Raw genomic sequence first — 23,177 nt, 5'->3', positions numbered from 1 at the left:
CTTGGAACTGAAACCAGATGATAAAAAAGTAAAAGATTAAAAAATATATATTTATAAGACATACACAAAGATAAAAGCAAAATCTATAAGGCAGAAATATTAGGACTGTTGCAATTGTTTTCTGTGCTCAGTCTGCCTTCTGCCAGAGAGACACAAGTTGGCTATGATTAGCAGCCTATCTTACTAGGTAATAGACATTCATTTATCCTTTAAATTACTATGTGGCTTCAAAGGTAGTATTTTATATTCTTACTGTGAATTTACATAATGTTTATTATTTTACCCTTCAAAAAAAGTCTTCTAAACTAACTATTTTTTTTTTTTTTTTTTTTAACTTTCATGTCAATGATGACATCTGTTTTGGGAGCTCAGGGGCCAGCCGAAGGTAAGAGATTTGGTTTGTTATGTGATGCTTGTTGTTATGTGCATATTGTTGAACTCTTAGAAGTTTTCTTCTCAAAAAGGAAAATATTTTCTGTCATTTTATACAAGTAATGCAAGCTGTCAGCCTACTCACAAATCTGAAGCCATTTATTGGCATGGGAAGGGCTGGAGGTTTATGGAAAAGCTGTATTTGCACTTTGACCACTTCTGGCCGGTCTCCTAGCAGCTACAACACAGATTCCTTTTGTGCCATAGATTGGCTCAAGACTGGTAGTTCCAAACTGTGGTCAAAGCCGACTCATCGTCTCCGCTCCCAAGACAGCTAGGGATGCATTCCCGGCCAACAGAAACCTGCGTGGCCTCAAGCCACCTCCATAGATTGGCTCAAGACTGGTAGTTCCAAACTGCGGTCAAAACCGACTCATCCTCCTGGCTCCCGAGACAGCTGGGGGTGCATTCCCGGCCAACAGAAGCCTGCGCAACACAGCCGCCTCAAGGGAACATGCTTTCACCTCTGTCTCTTAGGGAATGTGGAGCCCTGCTTGAAGTGGGCACAAAGTCTGTTTCTTAACTGACCATGAAGTTACTTGGAACTTCCAGGAAATTTACATTTCCATCTCCATTCTTGGGGTTTTGTTTTTTCTTTAGAGTCCGTGGCTGAATTGTAATTCAGTTCGCTACTATTTTTGCTAAAATGTGTATTATAGACATGGCTGTTTGGGACTCTGACTTTTTAAGATCATTTATTTATTAATTTTTTTTTTCCCTAACCACAGGGACTGAATGACAAACAGAAAGTCACCCTGTCAGTATAAAGCATTATTGTGAAAAAGCCAAATAGGGCACTGGTTTCTTTATATATGTAAACTTTCTCTCATCTTTTCTACTGAAAAGGTGCTGGATTATTTTCGTTTTCTTATTTTTATGTATATTTTTTGAGATGGAGTCTCGCTCTGTCGCTCAGGCTGGAGTGCGGTGACGTGATCTTGGCTCACTGCAGTCTGCCTCCTGGGTTCAAGCGATTCTCCTGCCTCAGCCTCCTAAGTAGCTGGGATTACAGGCACCCATCACCACACCAGGCTGGGTTTTGCATTTTTGGTAGAGACGAGGTTTCACCATGTTGGCCAGGCTGGTCTTCAACTCCTGACCTCAAATGATCCACCCGCCTCAGCCTCCCGAAGTGCTGGGATTACAGGCGTGAGCAACCGTGCCCAGCTTTTTTTTCATTTTTATTGGTGGAGAGGCTGGAGGTTGCAGTGAAGATATGAAGGAACCATTGCCTGGTGACTTAAAAATTGTTCATATTTTATTTAATTCAGTTGCATGTTTAGAGAAAATGTTGTGTTGACTAAAATACATGGGCGGTTAAACACCTCAGCTCTGGGGAGAGGTGTACTTGTCGAACAGGGAGACCTTGATTTTTCCTTTATGCTTCTATGTTATTCAAATTTGTTACAGTGTTTACTTGGAAAGAAAAGGCTTGTCCAGTTTATGAAATCTTTGCCTGGAAGTTACCTATAATAATTTATGAAATTGCTAAGCCTTAAAGAGGACCATTTAGTGCTGTAGTAAATAAAAAGTATGTGTTTATTAGTCCCCAACTTTGTGCCAGTCTGTGGCACTTTCATATTCGGGAATAGAGCTTGGCTAGCCTAGTGGTGCAGAGGAGGAACCTTAGAGCCAGACTGTGGGCTGGAATCCCAGCACCCCAACCTGCTAGATGCAAGGCACTTACCTTCTTTGTTCCTCAGGTTCCTTTGAACAGTGTCGAGCACACAGGCTTAGCTCCATTATGGTTACTTTGGTGATAGCCTCTCGACTCAAATTGGGAATAAGAAATGTCACTGTTAAAGAAATCCCTAAAAGAAAGACAAGTAAAAAAAAAAAACCAATAATAATGGAGAGGAGAGTGCCATTTAGAACCTATCTCTGATAAATATACAGTCGGCCTTCTGTATCTGTGGGTTTCAGATATGTGGTTCAACCAACCACAGATTGAAAATAGTTTTTAAAAAACTATGAAAAATAATACAACAATAAAAGTAAAAATTTAGGGCCGGGCACGGTGGCTCACGCCTGTAATCCCAGCACTTTGGGAGGCCGAGGCCGGCGGATCATGAGGCCAGGAGATCGAGACCATCCTGGCTAACACGGTGAAACCCTGTCTCTACTAAAAATACAAAAAAAAAAAAAGCCGCAGGTGTGGTAGCGGGCGCCTGTAGTCCCAGCTACTCGGGAGGCTGAGGCAGGAGAATGGCGTGAACCTGGGAGGCGGAGCTTGCGGTGAGCTGAGATCGCTCCACTGCACTCAAGCCTGGGCAACAGAGCAAGACTCCGTCTCAAAAAAAAAAAAAAAAAAATGTAAAAAGCAGTATAGTATAACAACTATTTACATAGCATCTACATTGTCTTAAGTGTTTTAAGTAATCAAGAGATGATTTGAAGTATATGGGAGGATATGTGTGGGTTATATTCAAATACTACACCATTTTATATAAGGACTTGCACATCTGCGGATTTCGGTATTCATGGGAGGTCCTGGAAGCAGTCCCACTCAGGATACTGAGGGATGACTGTATACACATGTGACGGGGCTTTTGAAGTGAGAACTAAGCTTACAAGAATCAGGATGGTTTTTACTTAGCCTTATTAAGAACAGAATTAATTAAATAAAATTATGGAGATAAGCGTGGAAAGCTAGAACAGGAGAAACTTCGTTTGAGCTCCATGTTTTATTTAATCCTACTCTGTAATAATTCTCACTATGGGTGACACCTGGAGTTTGCAAGGCAGCTCCCCCCAATTTGATGCCCAGTCCTTTGGGGCCATCTTCCATCTTCCTCCTTTTGCTCCTCTCTGTTTGAAAATGGCTTAGTGAGCCACCACTGCTGATAGATATACATTTTAGCTTTGGAAAAACATGGAGGGTGAGCAGTGTGTAACACAACACTGCAGCTGGATGACGTCTTCTGTGCCCAAGGGCTCTTAGGGGCTGTCAGCCGCTGGGGGTCTGCTTTCACTTCCTGGCCTCGCTTCCTCCTCACAGCCCCATCCAGGGAACACGTGTCTCCCCTGCCTGCTGTTTCACACAGAGACGCAGGTGTGCCGATCCTCACCTGTCCAGAGGTGCTGAGCCAGTCGTCCTCTCGGTTGCTGCCAGGGTTATCTGCCTGCCCCTTTAGTTGCCCTCCTGGTACCTCCCAGAACTGCTCACTGGCTTTGCAGCCTGTGCTCTCCCTGCAGGCCCCCACCCTTACTCCCATCAGTTTCATCGGAGCTATTTTTTCAGGAGTTTCTCAATTCTGATCCAGGCACAAGCAAGCACTCTTTGTTTCAAAACCTTGTTCTTTCCCCCTTCTCTCCCTTTTTGGCAATTTCCCCACTTCCCCCATCCCCTGTCATTTTGAGTTAATTTTAGCTGGGTGATGGATATCAGTATGCATTCTTAATTTACCATCTTAACCTAATTTTCTTTCTTAAAAGAAATTAACCTTTTAGACTTCTGGTCCGGATAATCTTGTGAGTTTACACAGAAACATTCTCCTGCCAACACCAAAATTATAGCAGAGACAGATAAAATATTTTAGAATGTGAAAATCATGTCATCAGACTCAAAAACAACGTATTTAGACTGGGCATGGTGGCTCATAGATGTAATCTCAGTACTTGGGAGGCTGAGGCTGGAGGATTGCTTGAGGCCAGGAGTCTGAGACCAGCCTGGGCAACATAGTGAGACCCTGTCTCTACACAAAACTAGGTAAACACAACAACAACATATATAACTTCAAGGACCAGCAGTAAGTGAGGGCTGAAGTGACATATTTCCAGGGCTTTGGAATCAGACCAGGTGCCTGGAGGTGATTGGAAGTTCAACTCTTGCCGACTAATGGGGGCACTGGTGTGTGGTTGGGGACTGGAACCAAGCTCACCACGTGAAAACTGATTTAGGTGAGCCTTCTCTGTGAGTGAAGGCTTACAATCAGTTTTTGGCCACAAACATTGAGCTAATGTCTGTGTTAATAGGAAGGGATAGAGACATTGGGCCTTGAGAAGACCAAAATCTGGGCTTCAGTAATGGAAATGACAACATAAACTAGTCATGGAAAGGTAGCCATCAGGAGAGGAAAAAATAAGCAATCATGTAAACCATAAAATAAACACTCCTTGCTAAGATGTACCTGCCAACTAACATGCAAACCATCATCAGAAAGCATAGCAACAGACTCCCAAAGTGGGAGAATGTGACAAAATGTGAACTGAGATGCATTTTAAACCAATTGCACTTAAAATCTTTACGGAGGTAAAATCACAAAACACAAGTAAGTAGATTTGAAACTGACAGAAATCAAAAAAGTGAAAGATGCAGTCAGTGAAAAATTTGCCTTTGCTTAGTTGGTTTAAAGAAAAAGAAATAATTAGTGAAAAGAAGCTTTTCAAACAGTGCAAAAGAACTATGTGGTATTCTAGAAAGTGGTGATAAGGCGAAAGATCAAAACAGGTCATCTGTAAGATCCCACCAAGTAGCATTTCAATACAGATTGTTCCTGCTTTTTATGCATATAGTTTTTTGGTACAAATATGGAATCATACTCTAGACTTTTATAACTTTTTCATTAACATAAACTTTTTTAAATCAGTAAGTCTTCTATACCCTCAAATCTGTACTTGCACATGGCTGTGTCATAATTTATTTAAACATTTAATGCTATTTTAAGCTATTTTGGACATGCTGTAGTGAGCATCTTTAAATGTTATTTAAAAAATATCTTTGACTACAAAAATAAAAAATTGAAAAAATATAAAAACATAAAACAAAGATCACTAATTTCACTGCAAAAAAATAAATTTTATAGCTGTAACTGTGTGTGTGTGACTGTAGGTGCATGTGTGTGCAATAGCCATTTTATTACACATTTTGTTTTGTAACCTCTTTTGTCACTTACCGTTGTGAATAGTTTTCCATGTAAAATATAGAGTCATATCACCTATAGGGTGTTTAGTTCTCATTGTAAGCCTCTACATACATAATTAATTCCCATTGTATGACAGTAAGTTGTTTTATTTCACTATTATGACCAGTTTTATCAGTTATGGTTTATAAGTAATGTTAAGGTTTTCTTAATACACACTTATGTTCATTTTCAACAGGTGTTTGCTTATGATCATTGTTTCTGGTCTATGGATGAATCTGTTAAAGAAAAGTATGCAGGTAATAGAATCCAGCAGCCTGTCAACTACTGATGGTATAGAAGGAGGTGTTCAGTATTTTTTCCTTTACACGATTGCTTGGCAAACTCCCCAAACTGTGTGTTTCCTCTGCTGTCACACCACAATAACAGTCATCAACACAGAAGATGACTTAATGTGACCAAATGTTGGGGGGGTTTTCCCTGCACCCCAAGCAGCAGACACTGGCTGGGCATCCTCTCAGTTCCGATGCTCTCTACCTGGGGACGGCGTCAGCTCCACAGACTGAGGGCTCAGTCCCACAAGACCGCTCCCTCCTTCCTACCAGCGCAGGTCCAGGCCTCTAGAACTTCTGACCTACTGGTTTCCAATTAGGGTTCCCACAACCTCCTCTTTGGGTTTGATTAATTTCCTAGAGCGGCTCACAGAACTCAGGGAAACACTCGTGTTTAGGGGTTTATTATGAGGGATTTTCTTTAAAGGACACAGGTAAACAGCCAAATGAAGAGATACAGAGGGTGAGGTCTGGAAGGGTCCCAAGTGCAGGAGCTTCTGTCCTCATGGAGGTGGCGCGGCGCCCTCCTGGCGTGTGGATGAGTTCTTACCTTCCTGTTTGGCCCTGTATGTTTAGCAATCCAGAAGCTCTCTGAACCCTGTCCTTTTAGGTTTTTATGGAGGCTTCCTTATATACGCATGATTGTCAACTGATTAGAAATGTGATTGGACAAAAAGCGTATGATCTGAACACAACACGTCCTGTCTGTTCAGACTTTTCTTGGCCATTCTGTGTAGCATTCCTTCCTCTAGGATATGAGGCAAGACCTTGTGGAATGAGAAGCTCTTGACCCACAATCAGATGAGAGTCTTGCCTCCAGCAGGTGAAAGGAGGGCAGGAGATCAGATAGTTTCCTGAGGCCTAAAGTGCCCCAACGATGTAAAAGACTGCAACAAGGGTTAATGAGCCAGGAACCGTGGATGGTAACCTACATCTATATAATTACCATAGGATATATATGAGTACGATAGGATTATTTTGCATAACTGTAGAAAGTACAGACAGCACCCTCCCGTGTTTGCTATTAGAGTTTTTAATGTTGATTGGAAAATGGGAGATTCACTGTGTGCCATTCTTGGTATATGTTGATGAAATTCTATGACTAGCACACACAGTGGCTATTCCACGCTCACACGCCCAGCTCTTACATGAGGCCGGGAGCACAAGGTCGCCACTTTGATTGCCCTGGAGGCCTGAGACTGGGCCGGAGTGACAGGATGGCATAGTAAAAGAAGCGGAGCACCGGCCAAGGAGAAAAGGAACCCTAGGCTGCAGGCCCAGCCCTGCTCCTTACCGCCCCTGGGCCTTTCAGTAAATCAACTCACCTGTCAGAGCTTCAGTTTTCTCTTTTTAATGGAGAGGAATATACCATATTCTCTCTAAATTTTCTTTTGGCTCTGGAAGTCTGTTACTCTATTATTCTTCTAAATGATGACTGTCTCAAGCCACATCTCACCACAAGTTTAGGACTACAGTGACAGCCTTTGATTGCCTATATTCCTTACTGCTTTTGTCACCTGTTTTTTAACAATCTCTTTTAAATATTAAGCATCATATTGTTTTGGCTTCTGTTATGAGAAAGATGAATATTATGGCTGTTTTGAAGTTAAGATTCATTTGGTCTAAGTGGCCCAATATCAGAAGTATAAGTTAACTGGTATAAAAAAAAAAAGGAAGTGAGACATAATGGAATATCCTTGCCATAACATAAAAGCATCCAGTTCTTCCATGTGGTATTGAGACTAAGTGAGGTAGGGTGACTTGTCAGATTCACATTCGATTACTGAGTAGTGATATATCGCATTTGGCCTGTCGGGGAGAACTTGACTCTGTTCTTTATGTCCATGATTGAAAGCTGAGGGAAATTTCCAGGCTCTGACTCCCTGTCCTAACTGGTATGTATTGTAGATCCTGTAATTAGAAATTGTCACTGAGGGAAAGGAGAGGGGGTTGGTACATATGATTATTCTAAACTCTGGTACCCACTGAATAAGAGCATTGCCTGAGTGGTAAATAGTTAAGTCCAGGTACACCTGGTCCCAAGTATAAATTTCAGATATTTATAATCATTGATTATAAAGTGAGCAGCTCATTGGCTCTGCATTGCAGGGGATTCTTAGTAGTGTTTATTTATTCAAGTATGTAGTACAGGGAGCTGATTTTCCCTCATGTGCTAACTAGAAATAACCTGGAAGGCGTAAGCCTTTGGGAGCATTCGTCAAATTTAAAAATCTTGTTTGGAGATAAATAAGCAGATTATACATTTTTGAGATTTTTGTTTTTGTTTTGTGAATTGTTCACATGTAGTTTTGGCTTAAAATATCTTTTCTCTTATTCTCTCTCTCTCAGGTCAAGATATTGTTTTCAAGTGCCTTGGGGAGAATATCCTGCAGAATGCTTTTGATGGCTACAATGCATGTATCTTTGCCTATGGACAGACTGGTAATGTTAAATAACATGAAATCACATAAACAACCATCTATGAAAGAGAAAATAGAACCATGTTTATTTTACTGAGTAACATTGCTGATTTATTCCTTGTTGTTTTTGCTTTCAGAAAGTACTGTAGATGTTGAAGGTAGTCAATAACATTATTTTAAAATGAGTGTAATAAAATTAGGATTGGGATCTTTTATCTTTACTGATTTGTCTCACAAGGCACTGGCAGGGTTGTTTTTCGAAAAAATACAGAGCTATGACTGTTGAACATATTACTAGCCATGCCTATAGATCATGCTTTTTTAAGGCTTTCAGAATCATAACAGAGAAAATACCAAAAAGAACATACTTGTTAATATCTCACCAGTAATAACTAAGAAGCTTTTTGGCTTTTGAGTCTCTGTGGTCAAGAAAAGAAAATCTATTTGAAGTGAACTAGTTACTTTTATAAGAGTAAAGTATACAGCTTGTCCAGCTAGAAATGTTCTCACAGAAGAATGTGTTGGATGTTTTCAAGAAGCCTCATGTGTCGTGTTGAAAGGGCAGAAAGCTGGGGCCAGGCGGCGACAGCTCCAGTCCTGCTTCTGCAGCTGGCCAGCGGAGAGACCTGGGCAGTTACTTAACCTCTCTGCCCTTCATCCTTATCTGGAAAGGCTGATGATCATAGACCTTCTTGTAGGGTTGTCATAACGAGTTCCCATGTGCAAACTTTTTACAGAAGTCCTGGTACTTAGGAAATGTGGCACATTAGCTTTAGGTATTATGATAACAATAAAATGTTGCATGACAAAAGCAGCAACTTGTAGGTTAAAAGCATATTTGCAAAAACACTGCTACTAAAAACAGAAGGAATTATACTTAAGTGTCAATAGTTACTGGTTTTTGGGCAGTAGGACTATGGTAATTTAAGTTTTTCTATTTTCCTGTGTTTTCTAAATTTTATTTAATATATATTTCTTTTACAATGGAGAAAATATTTTATTTTGAGACAGAGTCTCGCTCTGTTGTCCAGGCTGGAGTGCAGTGGCACAATCTCTGCTCATTGCAGCCTCTGCCTCCCAGGTTCAAGTGATTCTTCTGCCTCAGCCTCCGGAGTAGCTGGGACTACAGGTGCCTGCCACTGTGCCTGGTTAATTTTTTTGGTATTTTTAGGAGAGACGGGGTTTCACCATGTTGGCCAGGCTGGTCTCAAACTCCTGACCTCAGGTGATCCACCCACCTTGGCCTCCCAAAGTGCTGAGATTACAGGCGTGAGCCACTGCATTCAGCCGAGAAAATAATTTTATATAAGAAAAAAGATTATTCTTTAGTTTCCACACTATAGTGAAAGGGTAAGTGAGTTAATTTGCTCTGGGGTCCACAGGGAGAACCTATATTTTTTGTGCTGTGATCACTGGTTGGGAGCAGGCACGATAGTATTAAGTATATGGTTCTTTCAGCTTATTTCGGAAAACTTTTAGACCTCACTGTTTCTCACTTGCTTTAGATATTTTCTTAAAGTATGAGGATGATTAAATAAGTTTATTTTTCTTTCTTTCTTTAGTGGGAATCTCAGTTGTACCTCTGCCTCCCGGTTCTACAATCTCTGCCTCTTGTCGGATACTAGACAGCACGTCCACCCGGCTATTTTAGTAGAGACGGGGTTTCACCTTGTTGCCCAGGCTGATCTCGAACTCCTGAGCTCAGGCAATCTGTCTGCCTTAGCCTTCCAAAGCGCTGGGATTACAGGCATGAGCCACCGCACCCAGCCTATTTTTCTTTCTAAAGGACATTTGCTTTTCACTTTCGCATGTGCAGTAAGAAAGCTTCTGTACTTATTATTCTCATTATATTTGGGTGTATTTCTCACTGCATTTTGGCGTTTTGCTAAGTGTTTATAATTTATTATGAGCAACAGAAAGAGGGTTATGTATTTAACGTCTCAAAGAGACAATAGTAACTCTGATTTCCATTTTTTTAGGATCTGGAAAATCTTATACCATGATGGGCACAGCTGACCAACCTGGATTAATCCCAAGACTTTGCAGTGGACTCTTTGAACGAACTCAGAAAGAGGAAAATGAAGAACAGAGTTTTAAAGTAGAAGTGTCCTACATGGAAATTTATAATGAAAAAGTTCGAGACCTCCTTGATCCCAAAGGGTAAAGGACTTTGAGACTTTAGTGTTTCAGCATTGTGAACTGAAACAGACTTAAATTGGCTTAAGTGCAAATCTTACTGTTTAATTTTTTAAGAGGGTCTCGCTCTGTCACATAGGCTTCAGTGCAGTGGCATAATCATAGCTTACTGCAGCCTTGAACTCCTGGGCTCAATAGTTTTTTTTTTTTTTTTGAAACCCAAGAAATTTCAGGTGGGATTCAGCTCTTTGTGGGCTGTGAGGTGAGGGAGAGGCATAATCAGAGAGATGAAACGTGGTCTTTAGGACAGTGAATTTTTAAAGATTCTCAGGAACAAAAACAAGTGCCCATGATTTCATGGCACAGACTTGTAAAGAGAATTGGATTGGAAGTCTTAGGAGGCCTTCACAAATTCTGGTTTGCCTCTACAGCTGTAACTGAGTGAGGAAAGTGCACAGTATCTGGAAATCTGTTCATTCCACAGAGAGTTCTTCGAGTTCAGATGTTAAGGAAGCGCAACAGTGGAGAAAGATGGAGATAACGACCACAGCCTGTAGCTTGTTGATGTAAAAACAGCACTAGGAAGGTCAAAGAGCCAAATAAGCTGAGGCCTATAGAAAGTTTGGAGGACAACAGGAGGACATTTAGTTTTGCTGGATGAGGAAGATGATCAAGGAAAAGAGGATCTTAGAGGCAGTGAGTCATAGTGACTCTCAGTGAAGAGCAAACAGAATCCTCAGCTCCTCTCTGTTGTCAGTTTTCCTTGACCAAAAATAATCTTTAGGATTCTCACAGGGAGATTGAATTGATGCTCAGTGCTTCTGTACGAACTTTACTTAACAAACATCTATTGAGTGATCATTACATACCAGGCACTATGCAAGAACTCACAATGTGGACAGAATGAGAGTTTTGTAAACAAATAATTAAAATACAACGCTATCTGCTTTTAACTTGTGAAGAAGGCTGCTACAAATTAGAGAGCAAAGGGACAATGACTTATCTTGCCCCGAGGAGAAGGGAAGATTCCAGAGTGTACTTGCTTGATAACATTTGTGCTGAGTGGGAAGTTGGTCCACTGGGAAGTTGGGTGAGAACTACTCAGAAAGTTGGGCACTTGTTTTTGTTCCTGAGAATCTTTAAAAATTCACTGTCCTAAAGACCACGTTTCATCTCTCTGATTATGCCTCTCCCTCACCTCACAGCCCATAAATTAATCACTTTTGGAGAATGATCCAGCAGTTCAGTGTGGTCAGAGAGTAGGATGCACAGAAGTCAACATGGAACAAAAGGAGGCCAAGATGGAAGGATCGCTTGAGCCCAGGAGTTTGAGGCTTCAGTGAGCCAAGATTGTGCCACTGCACCCCAGCCTGGGTGACAGGATGAGAGATTCATCCTGTCTCAAAAGAAATTAAAAATAAAAAATGTTCCAAAACAAAGAGGCCAGAGAGTACCTTACGGCCCAGGTACCCACATCCTACTTAATATTATACCCCTGTATATTTTTTTCTTTGTTCTGCCTTGGAGACTTTTTCTTGGACTTTGACCTCTGCAAAGATCATCACTTTTCTGAGATCCAGCCCAGACCTATTCTTTCCAGAAATTCTTAGCTGACTGACTTCATACCTGTTCATTCTTCTGCTTAATCCAGGGTGCTTGTATGGCATCTTTTCAACTTATCTGCACATGTACAGTCTTTAGTAATTTATCCTGTGTTTGTCTTGGGTTTAGGTTAGTAATTAACAGCTTACTTACGATAATTCCTTACAGTAATTAACAGTGAATTCTGAAGAGCTTCGGATTTGCATAGCTCAGGATCTAGGTCCTCTACTTGTTACCTATTGAGCAAGTTTCTTAAGCTTTCCAGGCCCAACTTTTCAGCCTCGAGGGAACTTGAAGAGGGAAATGATAGGATACAATTATCTCAGAGGGCTGTTATGAAGATAGACTGGGATGATACACCTGAGGTCTTAGAACATTTGCTGGCGTACAGTAAGTGCTCAATAAGTGGTAGCTGCTGCTGTTATCTCTGCAGTGAAAATTTTTTGGAAATTTTTTTTTTTTTTTAGTTTCTGAAGATTCAAAGTAAATGGATTAAAATCTCTAAAGGTGATCTCATTTCAGTCAAAGACCATTTGAGAAAACTTCATTTTTTATTCACGTACTAATTATATTCAGCATCTAGTATATAGTAATGTAATTATGTTGTTTTACTCAGGAGATAATAGAGGATACATTAAGAAAAAGGAAATAAAGGAAAAAGGTGAATAATAGAATATATCGTGGGGTGAGAAGTAAATCAAATATTCTATATCTACTTTATCCAGTTACATGGTAATAAGTGACATTTTTAATGCTTGATCCTAGGGTACTATAGATTTTAGATTTAAGAGTAATTTCCTTATCCCCTGATTTTACTGTTTATATGAAGGGTTATTCTAGAACTATCCTCTTCTTGCTCTCTTTATTATGAGTGTTAGTGATTGAATGTGGTTCAGCTTCTGTGCTAGTCATTCACTGTATGTGTTCAACATTTCTTCCCTTCCTCTCCTGCCTTCTTAGTTACTAGCACTCGCTTTCCAAATGACGGAAGCTAACACATTTGGAGTCCTCACTGTCACCTTAATCTCTCTCATCTTCACTTTGTTAGTGAAGTCTGTTCATTCGCTTAGTGATTCTTATGTGCCAGGACTTGTGCGAGGAACTGCAGACTCCCAAAATAATTAGACATTATTCTTGCTGTTCTAGAGGCCAAAGTTTATTATAATACAAATGGATAGAAGTAAATTAATTCCTGCCTAAGGTGAGGATAAGGAGAAGCTGACTAAGAGGTGGTCAAGAGCAGATTATAAAGGAGCATGCGTATCAAGCTGAGGAGTGTGCACCTCTCTTCATAGGCATCAAAGAACCACCAAAAAACTTGACTCATTGGTTGGGCACGGTGGCTCATACCTATAATCCCAGCACTTTGGGAGGCCGAGGCGGGCGGATCACCTGGGGTCAGGAGTTCGAGACCAGCCTGGCCAACATGGCAAAACCCTGTGTCTACTAAAAATACAAAAATGAGCTGGGTGTGGTGATGGCACACCTGTAATTCCAGCTATTCAGGAGGATGAGGTAGGAGAACCGCTTGAACCCGAGAAGTGGAGGTTACAGTGAGCTGAGATCCTGGCACGTACTCCAGCCTGGGGGATACAGCAAGACTCCATTTGGGAAAAAAAAAAAAAAAACTTTAAGGGTTATAATTTATTACTTATTTTAAAAAAGATTTTGTGTAGTTCAAAAGTGGACACACATTTGTGGTTTAAAATAAGGATAAACAAAAATATAAAATGAAAATCACCAGTAACGTCATCATTAACACTCTTTTTTATAATTTGATTTTTAATTGACAAATGAGAATTGTATATGTTTATGGAGTACAATGTGTTTTGATCATGTATATATTATGGAATGATTATATCAAGCTAATATATCCATCACCTCACACACTTACCATTTTTTTTGTGGTGCAGACATTTAAAGTCTACTCTCAGCAATTTTGAAATACACATTATGTTACTGACTATAGTCACCATGCTGTGCAGTAGATCTCAAGAACTTACTCCTTCTAACGGAAACTTTGTACCCTTATTTTTTGGTTTATTCTTAATATTTTTGGCTTATATTCTTAATATTTTTGGTTTATATTAAGTATGCTATCTGTGCTCTACATTTTTCTCAGATGTCCTTTATGGGTTTATTAGATCCTTGTTTGCTAAGAGGGGTTTTTTAAAAAAAAAAAAAAAAAAAACAACTTATGAACATTTAATTTTAATTTTATTGAATCTTTTTTCATGCGTTTATTGAAATGATCATACTTCCCTCCTCCGCCCCCTTAGGCTGTCAATGTGATTAAAGTGTATGGATCTTTTTTCCAATGGTTGATAGCCTAAAAGCCCTGAGATAAGCCCAGTTTTGTATTTTGAAATCATTAGATTCAGTTTACTGTCTTTCGTTTGTCTTTCTTCATGACTGAGACTGGTCTGTAGTTTTCCTTTCTTGCACAGTTAACATTTACTGAGTTTCTGCTCTTTGTACCACATTCTGTGTAAGACAAATAGATTGTTCATATTTATTTGACTCTGCATTCTTTGTAGTGAGTAAATAGACATCCCACAATGTACCCTTTTGAGTGATGTGATATTTAATCACATTATAAAGTTTTCTTCGCAGTGAAGATTTTAAAGTTTGGTTTAAATTCTTCTTGGATCAAGTCAGTTGGTTTTATTTATTTGGGGTCTTTCTTGAATTCATTGTATATTTTTATGGAGCAGAGCTTGAGTCCTTTTTAAAAACAGGCTATTGTTAAAAAAAAAATCATTTGTTTTTCATGAACAGAAGCCGTCAGACATTGAAAGTCAGAGAGCATAGTGTGTTGGGACCTTACGTCGACGGACTTTCTAAACTGGCTGTCACAAGCTACAAGGTAACAACATCCTGTGTGTGAACTGCTTAAATTTAGTGTAGTAGGGTGGGGCTCTTTTTTTTTCTTGGCTTAATTTGTTATTTTTAAAATTGCATTATACAATAGCATCACTTAATAAATCACTTTACAAAAATCCTAAAAATGAGATAGTTGATCAGAGACAGGTGAATAAATATAGACTAAATAGGATGAGGCTTTTAAATGAAAAGTTATCAGACTTAGTGAATCTAAAGTGGGTTTGGAATCAATCTAGAAAATTGTGAATTTTATCTTTTGTTGTTGTTTTCCCATTCTGGGGCCCACTTATACTTCCTTTTGCAGTTAATGTTTTTACTTTGAGGCTTTTTATGTATCATGTTGAATTTTTTTGTAAACATTATTCTTATAATAGAAAATTGTGATTTTCAGTTTTTGATGATGTGTGTCAGTTAGGATTGTGTTCAGTTGCACATAACATTAAAAAAATGTAACAGAGTTATTTGAAACATGGATTATTATCTGTTTTGTCCATTATATATTCTCAGTGTCTGAAAAGTACCTGGCCTATGGTAGGTGATTTCAGTATACATTTGAAAGTATGAATGAATGAATGGTGATTGAAACAAGGCTTTTCATGGAAAAGAAATATGGAGGTAGATTCTCCAGGGCTGATATGGTGGCCCCAAATATGTTATTAGGGACCTAGATTCCTTCCAGTGGTCAACATAGAGAGGTGTGGTAATGTCCTTATTCCCATAGTTCAAGATGGCTCTTAGAACCAACACGTGATAGCATGCCTACTCCCTTAAGGAGAATTCCCAGATGGCCTATTTTAATTTTAAATCTTATTCACTAAAATGTCATGTGGCCAGAGTGAGCTGCAAGGGCCTCTGGGAAATGTAGTCTCTTAGCTTGGCCATATGTGCCAATTTGAAGATTGGGCTGCCTTATTGGAAAGAAGTGAAGACTGGGTAATGGGAAGCATCTAGTCAACTTTTGCACATACCATTTTTCTCACTCCTCATTAAGATCCTTGTAAGGCAGATGGGTGTCATAGCTCTGCATTGTTATTAATACAATTAAAATCCAGATTGGTTAACTGTTTTAGAGCTTATAACATTAAAAAAAAGAAAATCCCTTGACCTTCCTATTGTATTTTGTTGTTTCTCTTTTTTAGTAGTAGTAGCAACCAAGTGGTAAATCAATGCAGAAAATTAGTCTCTTGAGGTTCTAATTTTTAAAACCAGGTCTGCTAAGATAGTGGTAGTCGGTGATATGCCTATATGAGGGGACAAATGACACAAGTTATTTAAGTTATTTGTGTTGCTTATTTGTATAATCTAATTTGTTTTAACAATAAATTTGTATTGCTTCTGTATTAAAGAAATTAAGTTTTTTCAAATTTCTGTATTAGATGAGGGTTGATGTGGCATACTTGTTCATCTCGTGTGACCAAAGGTGTAGCTTCTGAACTTTGAGTCAAAGCTGCCACCTCTGTACCTGTAGCAAATGATGTACTTTGAGTTTTCAGAGACAGTATTGGCTATTGTACTCCATGGGGCTCAATATTCATTGAGAAACAAATGTTAACTCCAAATGTTGTTGACTAAGTAGCAAAACTTGTAATGCATTTTGTAGTGTAGCAGGATTTTAGTGTGTATTACACAAGTAATGAAACGTGGGTCTGTGACTTGTTTCCACTTAGGATATTGAGTCGTTGATGTCGGAAGGTAACAAATCTCGCACAGTTGCTGCAACCAACATGAACGAGGAGAGTAGCCGATCTCATGCAGTTTTCAAAATCACCCTCACACATACTCTCTATGATGTGAAGTCTGGGGTAGGTGTTCAGATGCATGACCTGTTTTTATATTTCTAAAGTGGATTGTGGTTTTGTTTTTTTCCTCTTCTGGTGTTAGATGAATTAAAGTCCTGGCTAGACTTGTGTATCAATGAGGACTCTGGAAAAGAAACAGAAGCCCCTCTAGGTCAATAGAAAGGGATGTCACGTAGGGAAGCAGGTGATTCCAGGGATGCTGGGACATCCGAGGAGGACCAGGTTCTAGACTGCCTCTCAAGGAATAACTTTCTGAACAGCACACATCTGGCTACCGGGGTGGTGCCACCTCTGAGGATACCTCTAGAACTCTGAGTTCCAGGCATACCCATAGCTGTGATCCAGGAAGCAGGAATAGAGAAGTTGCTTCTGTCCATGCTGCTGCCTCGTAGCACCCTGGAACCTGGAGAATGTGCTTGCATTTCCCCAGTCCCGCTGCCAGCAGAAAGAGCCAGAAAGGGGCAGCAGGCAGCCTCTGCTCTACTTCTGCCTTCCAGCCTCTAGCAAGTGTATCCTGAGCCTGGGCGGCCAGGGAGTCTGAGAAATGTGGATTTAAGCTTCCCGTCCACTCCCACTAAAGGAAGGTGGAGCAGAAGTTAAGTGCACCGATGGCCCACTGTCTGCCTCAGCAGTTTTTGAGTTTTAAACTGTGATGGCTAAGCATGAGCCAGTGGTAATGCTCTCGCTTGCCCAGGCACTGTGCCTCACACCTGTAATCCCAGCACTTTGGGAGGCCAAGGTGGAAGGATTGCTTGAGCCCAGGAGTTGGAGAATAGCCTGGTAACATAATGAGACCCCATTTCTACAGAATATTTGAAAATTAGGAAAGTGTGGGTGGTTCATGCCCATAGACCTAGCGACTAGGGAGGCTGAGGTGGGAGGATCGGTTGAGCCCAGGAGCTTGAGATTGCAGTGAGCTATGATTGCCCCACCACCCTGGGCAACAGAGCAAGACCCTGTCTCAAAAAAAAAAAAAAAAATTCTAGCTGATTTAGCAGAGGTTCTTTTGCAGTGTTGCCTTCTGTGAAACACTGTTAGAAGGAATAAATGACACTGGGGAAATTGTACTATAAAATCACTTGCTTTTGTAGAATAACTTTTTGAGTGGTTGGTTTTGAATCTGGTGAAGAGTAAACCCAGTTTGCATTGCAAACGTCTCTGTTGCCTAGTATATTTGCATTTTCCCTCTTTTTATGTGAATTTTACATATTTTATTATGATGCCTACCCCCTAGTGTGTCCATTTCAAATACCAAAAGGTAAAATAATCACCCTGGCAAAGTGCTATATTTTGGCAGGATTTTCATCTGCTGAAAGCATATTTTTCTCCTTTTACCATCACAGCAAGATTAGTGTAACAACAAAAAGTTCTTTGTTTCTTATTTCCTTTTCAGCATAAAACAAAAAACATACTGAAGACTTTTTTTTTTTAAACTAAAAGTACTTTTGATTTGGGACGGTGAATATCCTTTTGTTAACAGCATGTTTATTTATGGAAATGTCTATTTTAAAGGAAAGCTTTAAAAATGATTCAGTCTATAGATTTTGGTGTTGGTTTCCTACATTTCTTATGTTGCTATTGAAGTACGAAGTATGTTACATGTATGTGCTTGATAAGAAAACACTTTTGATAAAGATATCTATATATCTGTATGTATATAATATCTTAATTAGAAAAAGATGTAAGTCTAACACCCAACATGAAATGGAATTATGTATGAATAAGATGTAAATGTTACAAAATGTTTTGAGATTTTGAGGGGTTCTTCTATTGTATAAAGGTCAGATTATTTTTTTTTTTATGTCAGAATTGCAAGTGTTTTGTCTCAGGATTATTGATAAATATCCATGAAATTTTAAACACAGTTTCCAATAATAGTAAAATTTAAGTCTTAGAAGTACTTTTGTATACTGCTCTGGAAATTTCATTAGGCACCCTTCAAAATGGCCCATTTTGGAGGCACTGTTTTTCTGAGATAATTAGCTTTCATCCTGGCTGGATTAGTAGAGTTTTATAAATTTTCTGTGTCTCCACCATTAGATTGTACAGTTTTCTTACAGTGTGTTATAGCAGCACAAAATAATTTTGAAGTAACAGTAAATACTTTTAATAAAGGGTTTAGATCATAACCCATTTAGTTGTGACAGAACTGCTTTTTGTATTGTTTTTTAAGAGACAGGGTCTCACTCTGTCACTCAGGTTGGAATGCAGAGGTGCAATCATAGCTCACTGTAGCCTGGAACTTCTGGGCTCAAGTGATCTCCCACCTCAGTTTCCCAAGTAGCTGGGACTATAGGCACACGCCACCATGGCCAGCTATTTTTTTTTTTTTGTGGAGACAGGATTTTGCTGTGTTGCCCAGGCTGTTCTTGAAATCCTGGGCTCAGGTGATCCTCCTTCCTTGTCCTCCCAAAGTGCTGGGATTACTGGCATAAGCCACCACACCTGGCCCTGTGTTCCTGTTGATTAGTATTGATTGATTTTCCTTTGTAGACATCTGGAGAGAAAGTGGGCAAACTGAGCCTGGTGGATTTAGCTGGCAGTGAACGAGCAACGAAGACAGGCGCTGCAGGGGACAGGCTGAAGGAAGGGAGCAACATTAACAAGTAAGTGCTCTCGAAGCTTATTTTTATTGCTTTATTGATTTAATAGCCAATAGGGGAACATCTGTGGTTATTAAAATAATAAGGTGATTTGGAATTTTTTTCTGGTATTTTCAGTGGGCCTGGGCTCATTTTAGGTTTTGTTGAGATGCCTGGTGGGGCCGAAGAGCACAGCCTCAGTCAGGTCAGGGTTTCTCAGCAGTGGCCCTATTGCTGTTTTGGGTCAGGTAATTCTTTTCCTGGGAGGGGTGATCCTGTGCTTTGTTGAGTGTCTAGCCGCATCCCTGGCTTCTCCCCACTAGATGGCGATAGTAGCTGCTACCTCTTCCCCCACCCCCAGGTGTGTCAACCCAAACTCACTTTCAACAACCGGCAACCATGGCTGTTCCCTGTGGGGACACAGTCACCCTCCAGTTGAGAACCACTGGTCTAAGCTATAGAGAAGATCAAAGATAATTGGTCTCTCAGAGTGGAACTGTTGATCTTGACCTGCGTGTTGCTCTTTGAACAAACATGTACTAACCACATTGAGCTTTTCCTTTACTAAACACTGTCGTGCTTGTCCAAGTCCAAGACTCTAAGACTTTACAAAGTAATATTTTGTTTATCAGTTCCTTCATGTGGGCTCATTTTAGGTTTTGTTGAGAAGCCTGATGGGGCCGAAGAGCACAGGTCGGGGTTTCTCAGCAGTGGCCCTATTGCTGTTTTGGGTCAGGTAATTCTTTTCATGGGAGGGGTGATCCTGTGCTACGAATAATACGAAGTAATATTTTGTTTACCAGTTCCTTCATATGGACTTCACATTTTCTCCCTCAAGCCAAATTGTTAGCTAATTATGGGTAGGAAGCTTTTCTGTCCTTGGATCCCAGAAGGACACATAGGAGTCATAAAGAAACCAAATGGAGATGATAAAACACTGTCACCCAGATGCTATCCTATTATTGAATCTCATATATACAATTTTTGCATTGTACTATGGTTTAATTATTGAGTTTCTGGCTTCCTTTCTTAAAGACACATGCAGGTACAAGGGCATCTTGGTGTTCAATCTGTGCTAAAATGTGACATTTGATATATTTCATTTTTGTAATTATTTCGGTTTGTTGCACCATGCAGGTCCCTCACAACCCTCGGTCTGGTTATCTCAGCTCTTGCAGATCAGAGTGCTGGCAAAAACAAGAATAAATTTGTTCCATATCGTGACTCAGTTCTCACTTGGCTGCTCAAGGTAAGTTTTTTTTTTTTTTTTCTTCCTGGCATAGTTTTGGTGGTTGGCAAGAAGGAAGAAAAAAGAGTAGACTAGTAATCCCTTCCAGGTATCATTTCCTCTATCGGTGTGCAAATGTATAATTATTAGGCTCTTACGGTAATGACATTTTTGATGGAATAAACATAGGTTTTTTCCTAGCAATTCACATCCCAGCTTACTAGAACCTGGATGCAGTGGGGTTGCCAGATGCACACGGAATCACATGATTGCTTCTGGAGATTTGGGGGAGTAGAGAAAGGACCTCCTGCTAATCTGACCACTGTGTGAGTCATGGAGGAGGAGCCTCCGCTGGCCTCACACTCAGCTGGGCCACCCTGGCCTTCCACAGACTCCTTTTGTTGGGCTAACATTTTGGAGCTTGTTTTCTGTTTAACTTCAGGACAGTCAGACCTTGGTTTCGGTTTAGCTTTACTCAGGATGGCTTTAATTTGCTTTTGGCTTCTTAAAGGTGTTGTTAGAGGCTACAGAGTAGGGCACACAGTCATTCATTAATCGATTGATTCAGTATGAACAAGAGCAATGGAAGTGAGAAAGAAGAAAGCCACTGTGCTGTGGTAGGAGGAGAACGTAACCTCCATTTTAAAACAGAGGAAAACAGAGGGTGCTTCTTGCCCTCTCTGGCTTGTAAGGGAGATAAGATGTGCACACACAATATTAGAACATGAGTTTGTGATAGATCCATGACAGAGATGGTGATAACATGTAACAGGAGTCTGGTGAAAAAAGAGAGACTTATTTCCAGCTTCCTCCAGTCTTCCAGAGCCCCTTTAGTCTTCATAAGGTGGTGTGGTGAGTTGGATATCGGACTGGGAATTAGAGGATATAAGTTGCAGTGACAATTTAACCCATTTATGGAGGTGTCACCTCAATAAATCCTTTAATAGTCTTTTTTTTTCTATTTTTAAAATGGAGAAATAATTTTATGTGCCCTGTTTAATTTTGTGATGTTTTATTTTCTTATTGATCAAGAATTTGTTGAACACCTGGCATGCGTTGCATTAGGGGTTCAAAATACTAAGATGAGTTCAACACGGGCCGCCCCAGTAGCTTAGCAGAGGACATAGTTACTGATTTAGTCCATAGCATGTTTAGAAAAAGGCCTTTGTGAAATGAAGTAGGGGTTTCTCCTGGTTTCTTCCTCCTCTCAAGAGTTACTAGTATTCAACTTTTTAATTCAAAACTCCACACACTATTTGAATATCTTTTGTTAAAATAAAACATTCTTTACCTAAATGTCAGTATGTTCTTTCTTAAATGTAATGCTAAAATTCAGTAAATTTTCCACAGTAGAATATCAGGTCCATTACTTCCTTTGGCCAAAATGCGGACTGTTAGAAATTTAAACAAAAGTGTAAACAAGTTGTGATAATTAAAATGACTTGTAAAGGTTCGTCATGCAACCTCACAAACATCAGATAGTAAGGGATAATTATTAGGAACAAAATTAAAACACCTTGGCCCGCCGTAAAGACAATTCTAACCTTGTCTTTTAAAATAGAACATTATTATTCAGATTTTGTTATTTGAATCACTGACGTCAGCCTACCTAACTAAATACCTCAGTACTTTACCCTAAAAAAAAAAAATTTACTTTTCCTTCCTGTCTCAAACAGTATAAGAACTTCTACTTCTGTAAGACTAACAAAAATGTCTTGTAGTTTTTTTTCTGTAATTAGAAAAACAAGCAAACTGCAAAATTCAAGACTTTGAAGGATGAATATAATTATTCTTTTTCATAAAAGCCATTAAAATGATAGAGTAAATAGATATCTTTAAAAAACTGGTGAATAAACTTGCAGTTATATAGGATATTAAGTCTAGAGATCTAATGGGCAGTCTAAGGACTATAGTTAATAACATTGTATAAAAAAATTTGCTAAAAGTATATTTTAGGTGCTCTTATCACGAAAGATAACCACATAATGTAATGGATGTGTTCATTTGTTTGACTGTAGTAATCAATTATATTACTATGTTTACATATATCAAACGTGCTCTACACCTTAAACATGTATTAAAAAAAATTTTTTTTAAATTGTTTCATTACCAAAGGAATTTTTTTTTTTTTTCTTTTGAGACGGAGCCTCGCTGTGTTGCCCAGGCTGGAGTGTAGTGGCGCAGTCTCGGCTCACTGCAACTTCCACCTCCTGGTTCAAGTGATTCTTCTGCCTCAGCCTCCCGAGTAGCTGGGATTACAGGCGTGCACCACCACACCTGGCTAATTTTTGTATTTTTAGTAGAGATGGGGTTTCGCCATGTTGACCAGGCTGGTCTTGAACTCCTGACTTCAAGTGATCCACTCGCCTCAGCCTCCTAAAGTGCCAGGATTACAGCATGAGCCACTGCTACTGGCTAGGAATTTTTTTTTTTTCTTTTAATTTTTAGTAGAGATGAGGTCTCACTATGTTGCCCAGGCTGGTCTTGAACTCCTGGCCTTAAGTATCCTCCTGCCTTGGCCTCCCAAAGTGCCAGGATTACAGCTGTGAGTCATCATGCCTGGCCTCTAGAAGAAATCTTGAGAAGATACTTCTTCCTCAAACTTTCCACAGAAACATTTCCTGATCATATATTGTCCTTGTTTCAGTGTTGCTACTTGAGTCCATTTAAAACAACAAATATCTTTTGTTGGCAGGGCGTGGTGGCTCACGCCTGTAATCCCAGCACTTTGGGAGGCCAAGGTGGGAGGATCAGCTGAGGTCAGGAGTTCGAGACCAGCTTGGCCAACATGGTGAAACCCCATCTCTATTAAAAATACAAAAATTAGCTGGGTGTGGTGGTGCATGCCTGTAATCCCAGCTACTCGGGAGGCTGAGGCAGGAGAATCGCTTGAACCTGGGA

At 39.8% G+C, this 23,177-nt stretch overlaps 1 protein-coding gene across 1 annotated transcript in view; it reads left to right on the top strand.

The window, feature by feature from the left end:
* The first annotated feature begins 5,539 nt into the window (after positions 1–5,539).
* Positions 5,540–23,177, top strand: part of KIF13B (kinesin family member 13B) — a 126,875-nt gene continuing 109,237 nt past the window's right edge. The window contains exons 1-7 of the mRNA XM_032143565.2: positions 5,540–5,593; positions 7,976–8,068; positions 10,026–10,206; positions 14,563–14,650; positions 16,335–16,469; positions 18,960–19,072; positions 20,186–20,297. Of these exons, the coding sequence (XP_031999456.1) occupies positions 5,563–5,593; positions 7,976–8,068; positions 10,026–10,206; positions 14,563–14,650; positions 16,335–16,469; positions 18,960–19,072; positions 20,186–20,297 (753 nt within the window). The 5' untranslated portion in view covers positions 5,540–5,562. The remainder of the gene's footprint in view (positions 5,594–7,975; positions 8,069–10,025; positions 10,207–14,562; positions 14,651–16,334; positions 16,470–18,959; positions 19,073–20,185; positions 20,298–23,177) is intronic.

The sequence above is a fragment of the Hylobates moloch genome, unplaced genomic scaffold (genome assembly GCF_009828535.3).
Source record: "Hylobates moloch isolate HMO894 unplaced genomic scaffold, HMol_V3 SCAFFOLD_22, whole genome shotgun sequence".
NCBI classification, from domain to species: domain Eukaryota; kingdom Metazoa; phylum Chordata; class Mammalia; order Primates; family Hylobatidae; genus Hylobates; species Hylobates moloch.
The sequence above is the reverse complement of the archived record's forward strand: the minus strand, read 5'-3'. Positions and strand labels throughout refer to the sequence as shown.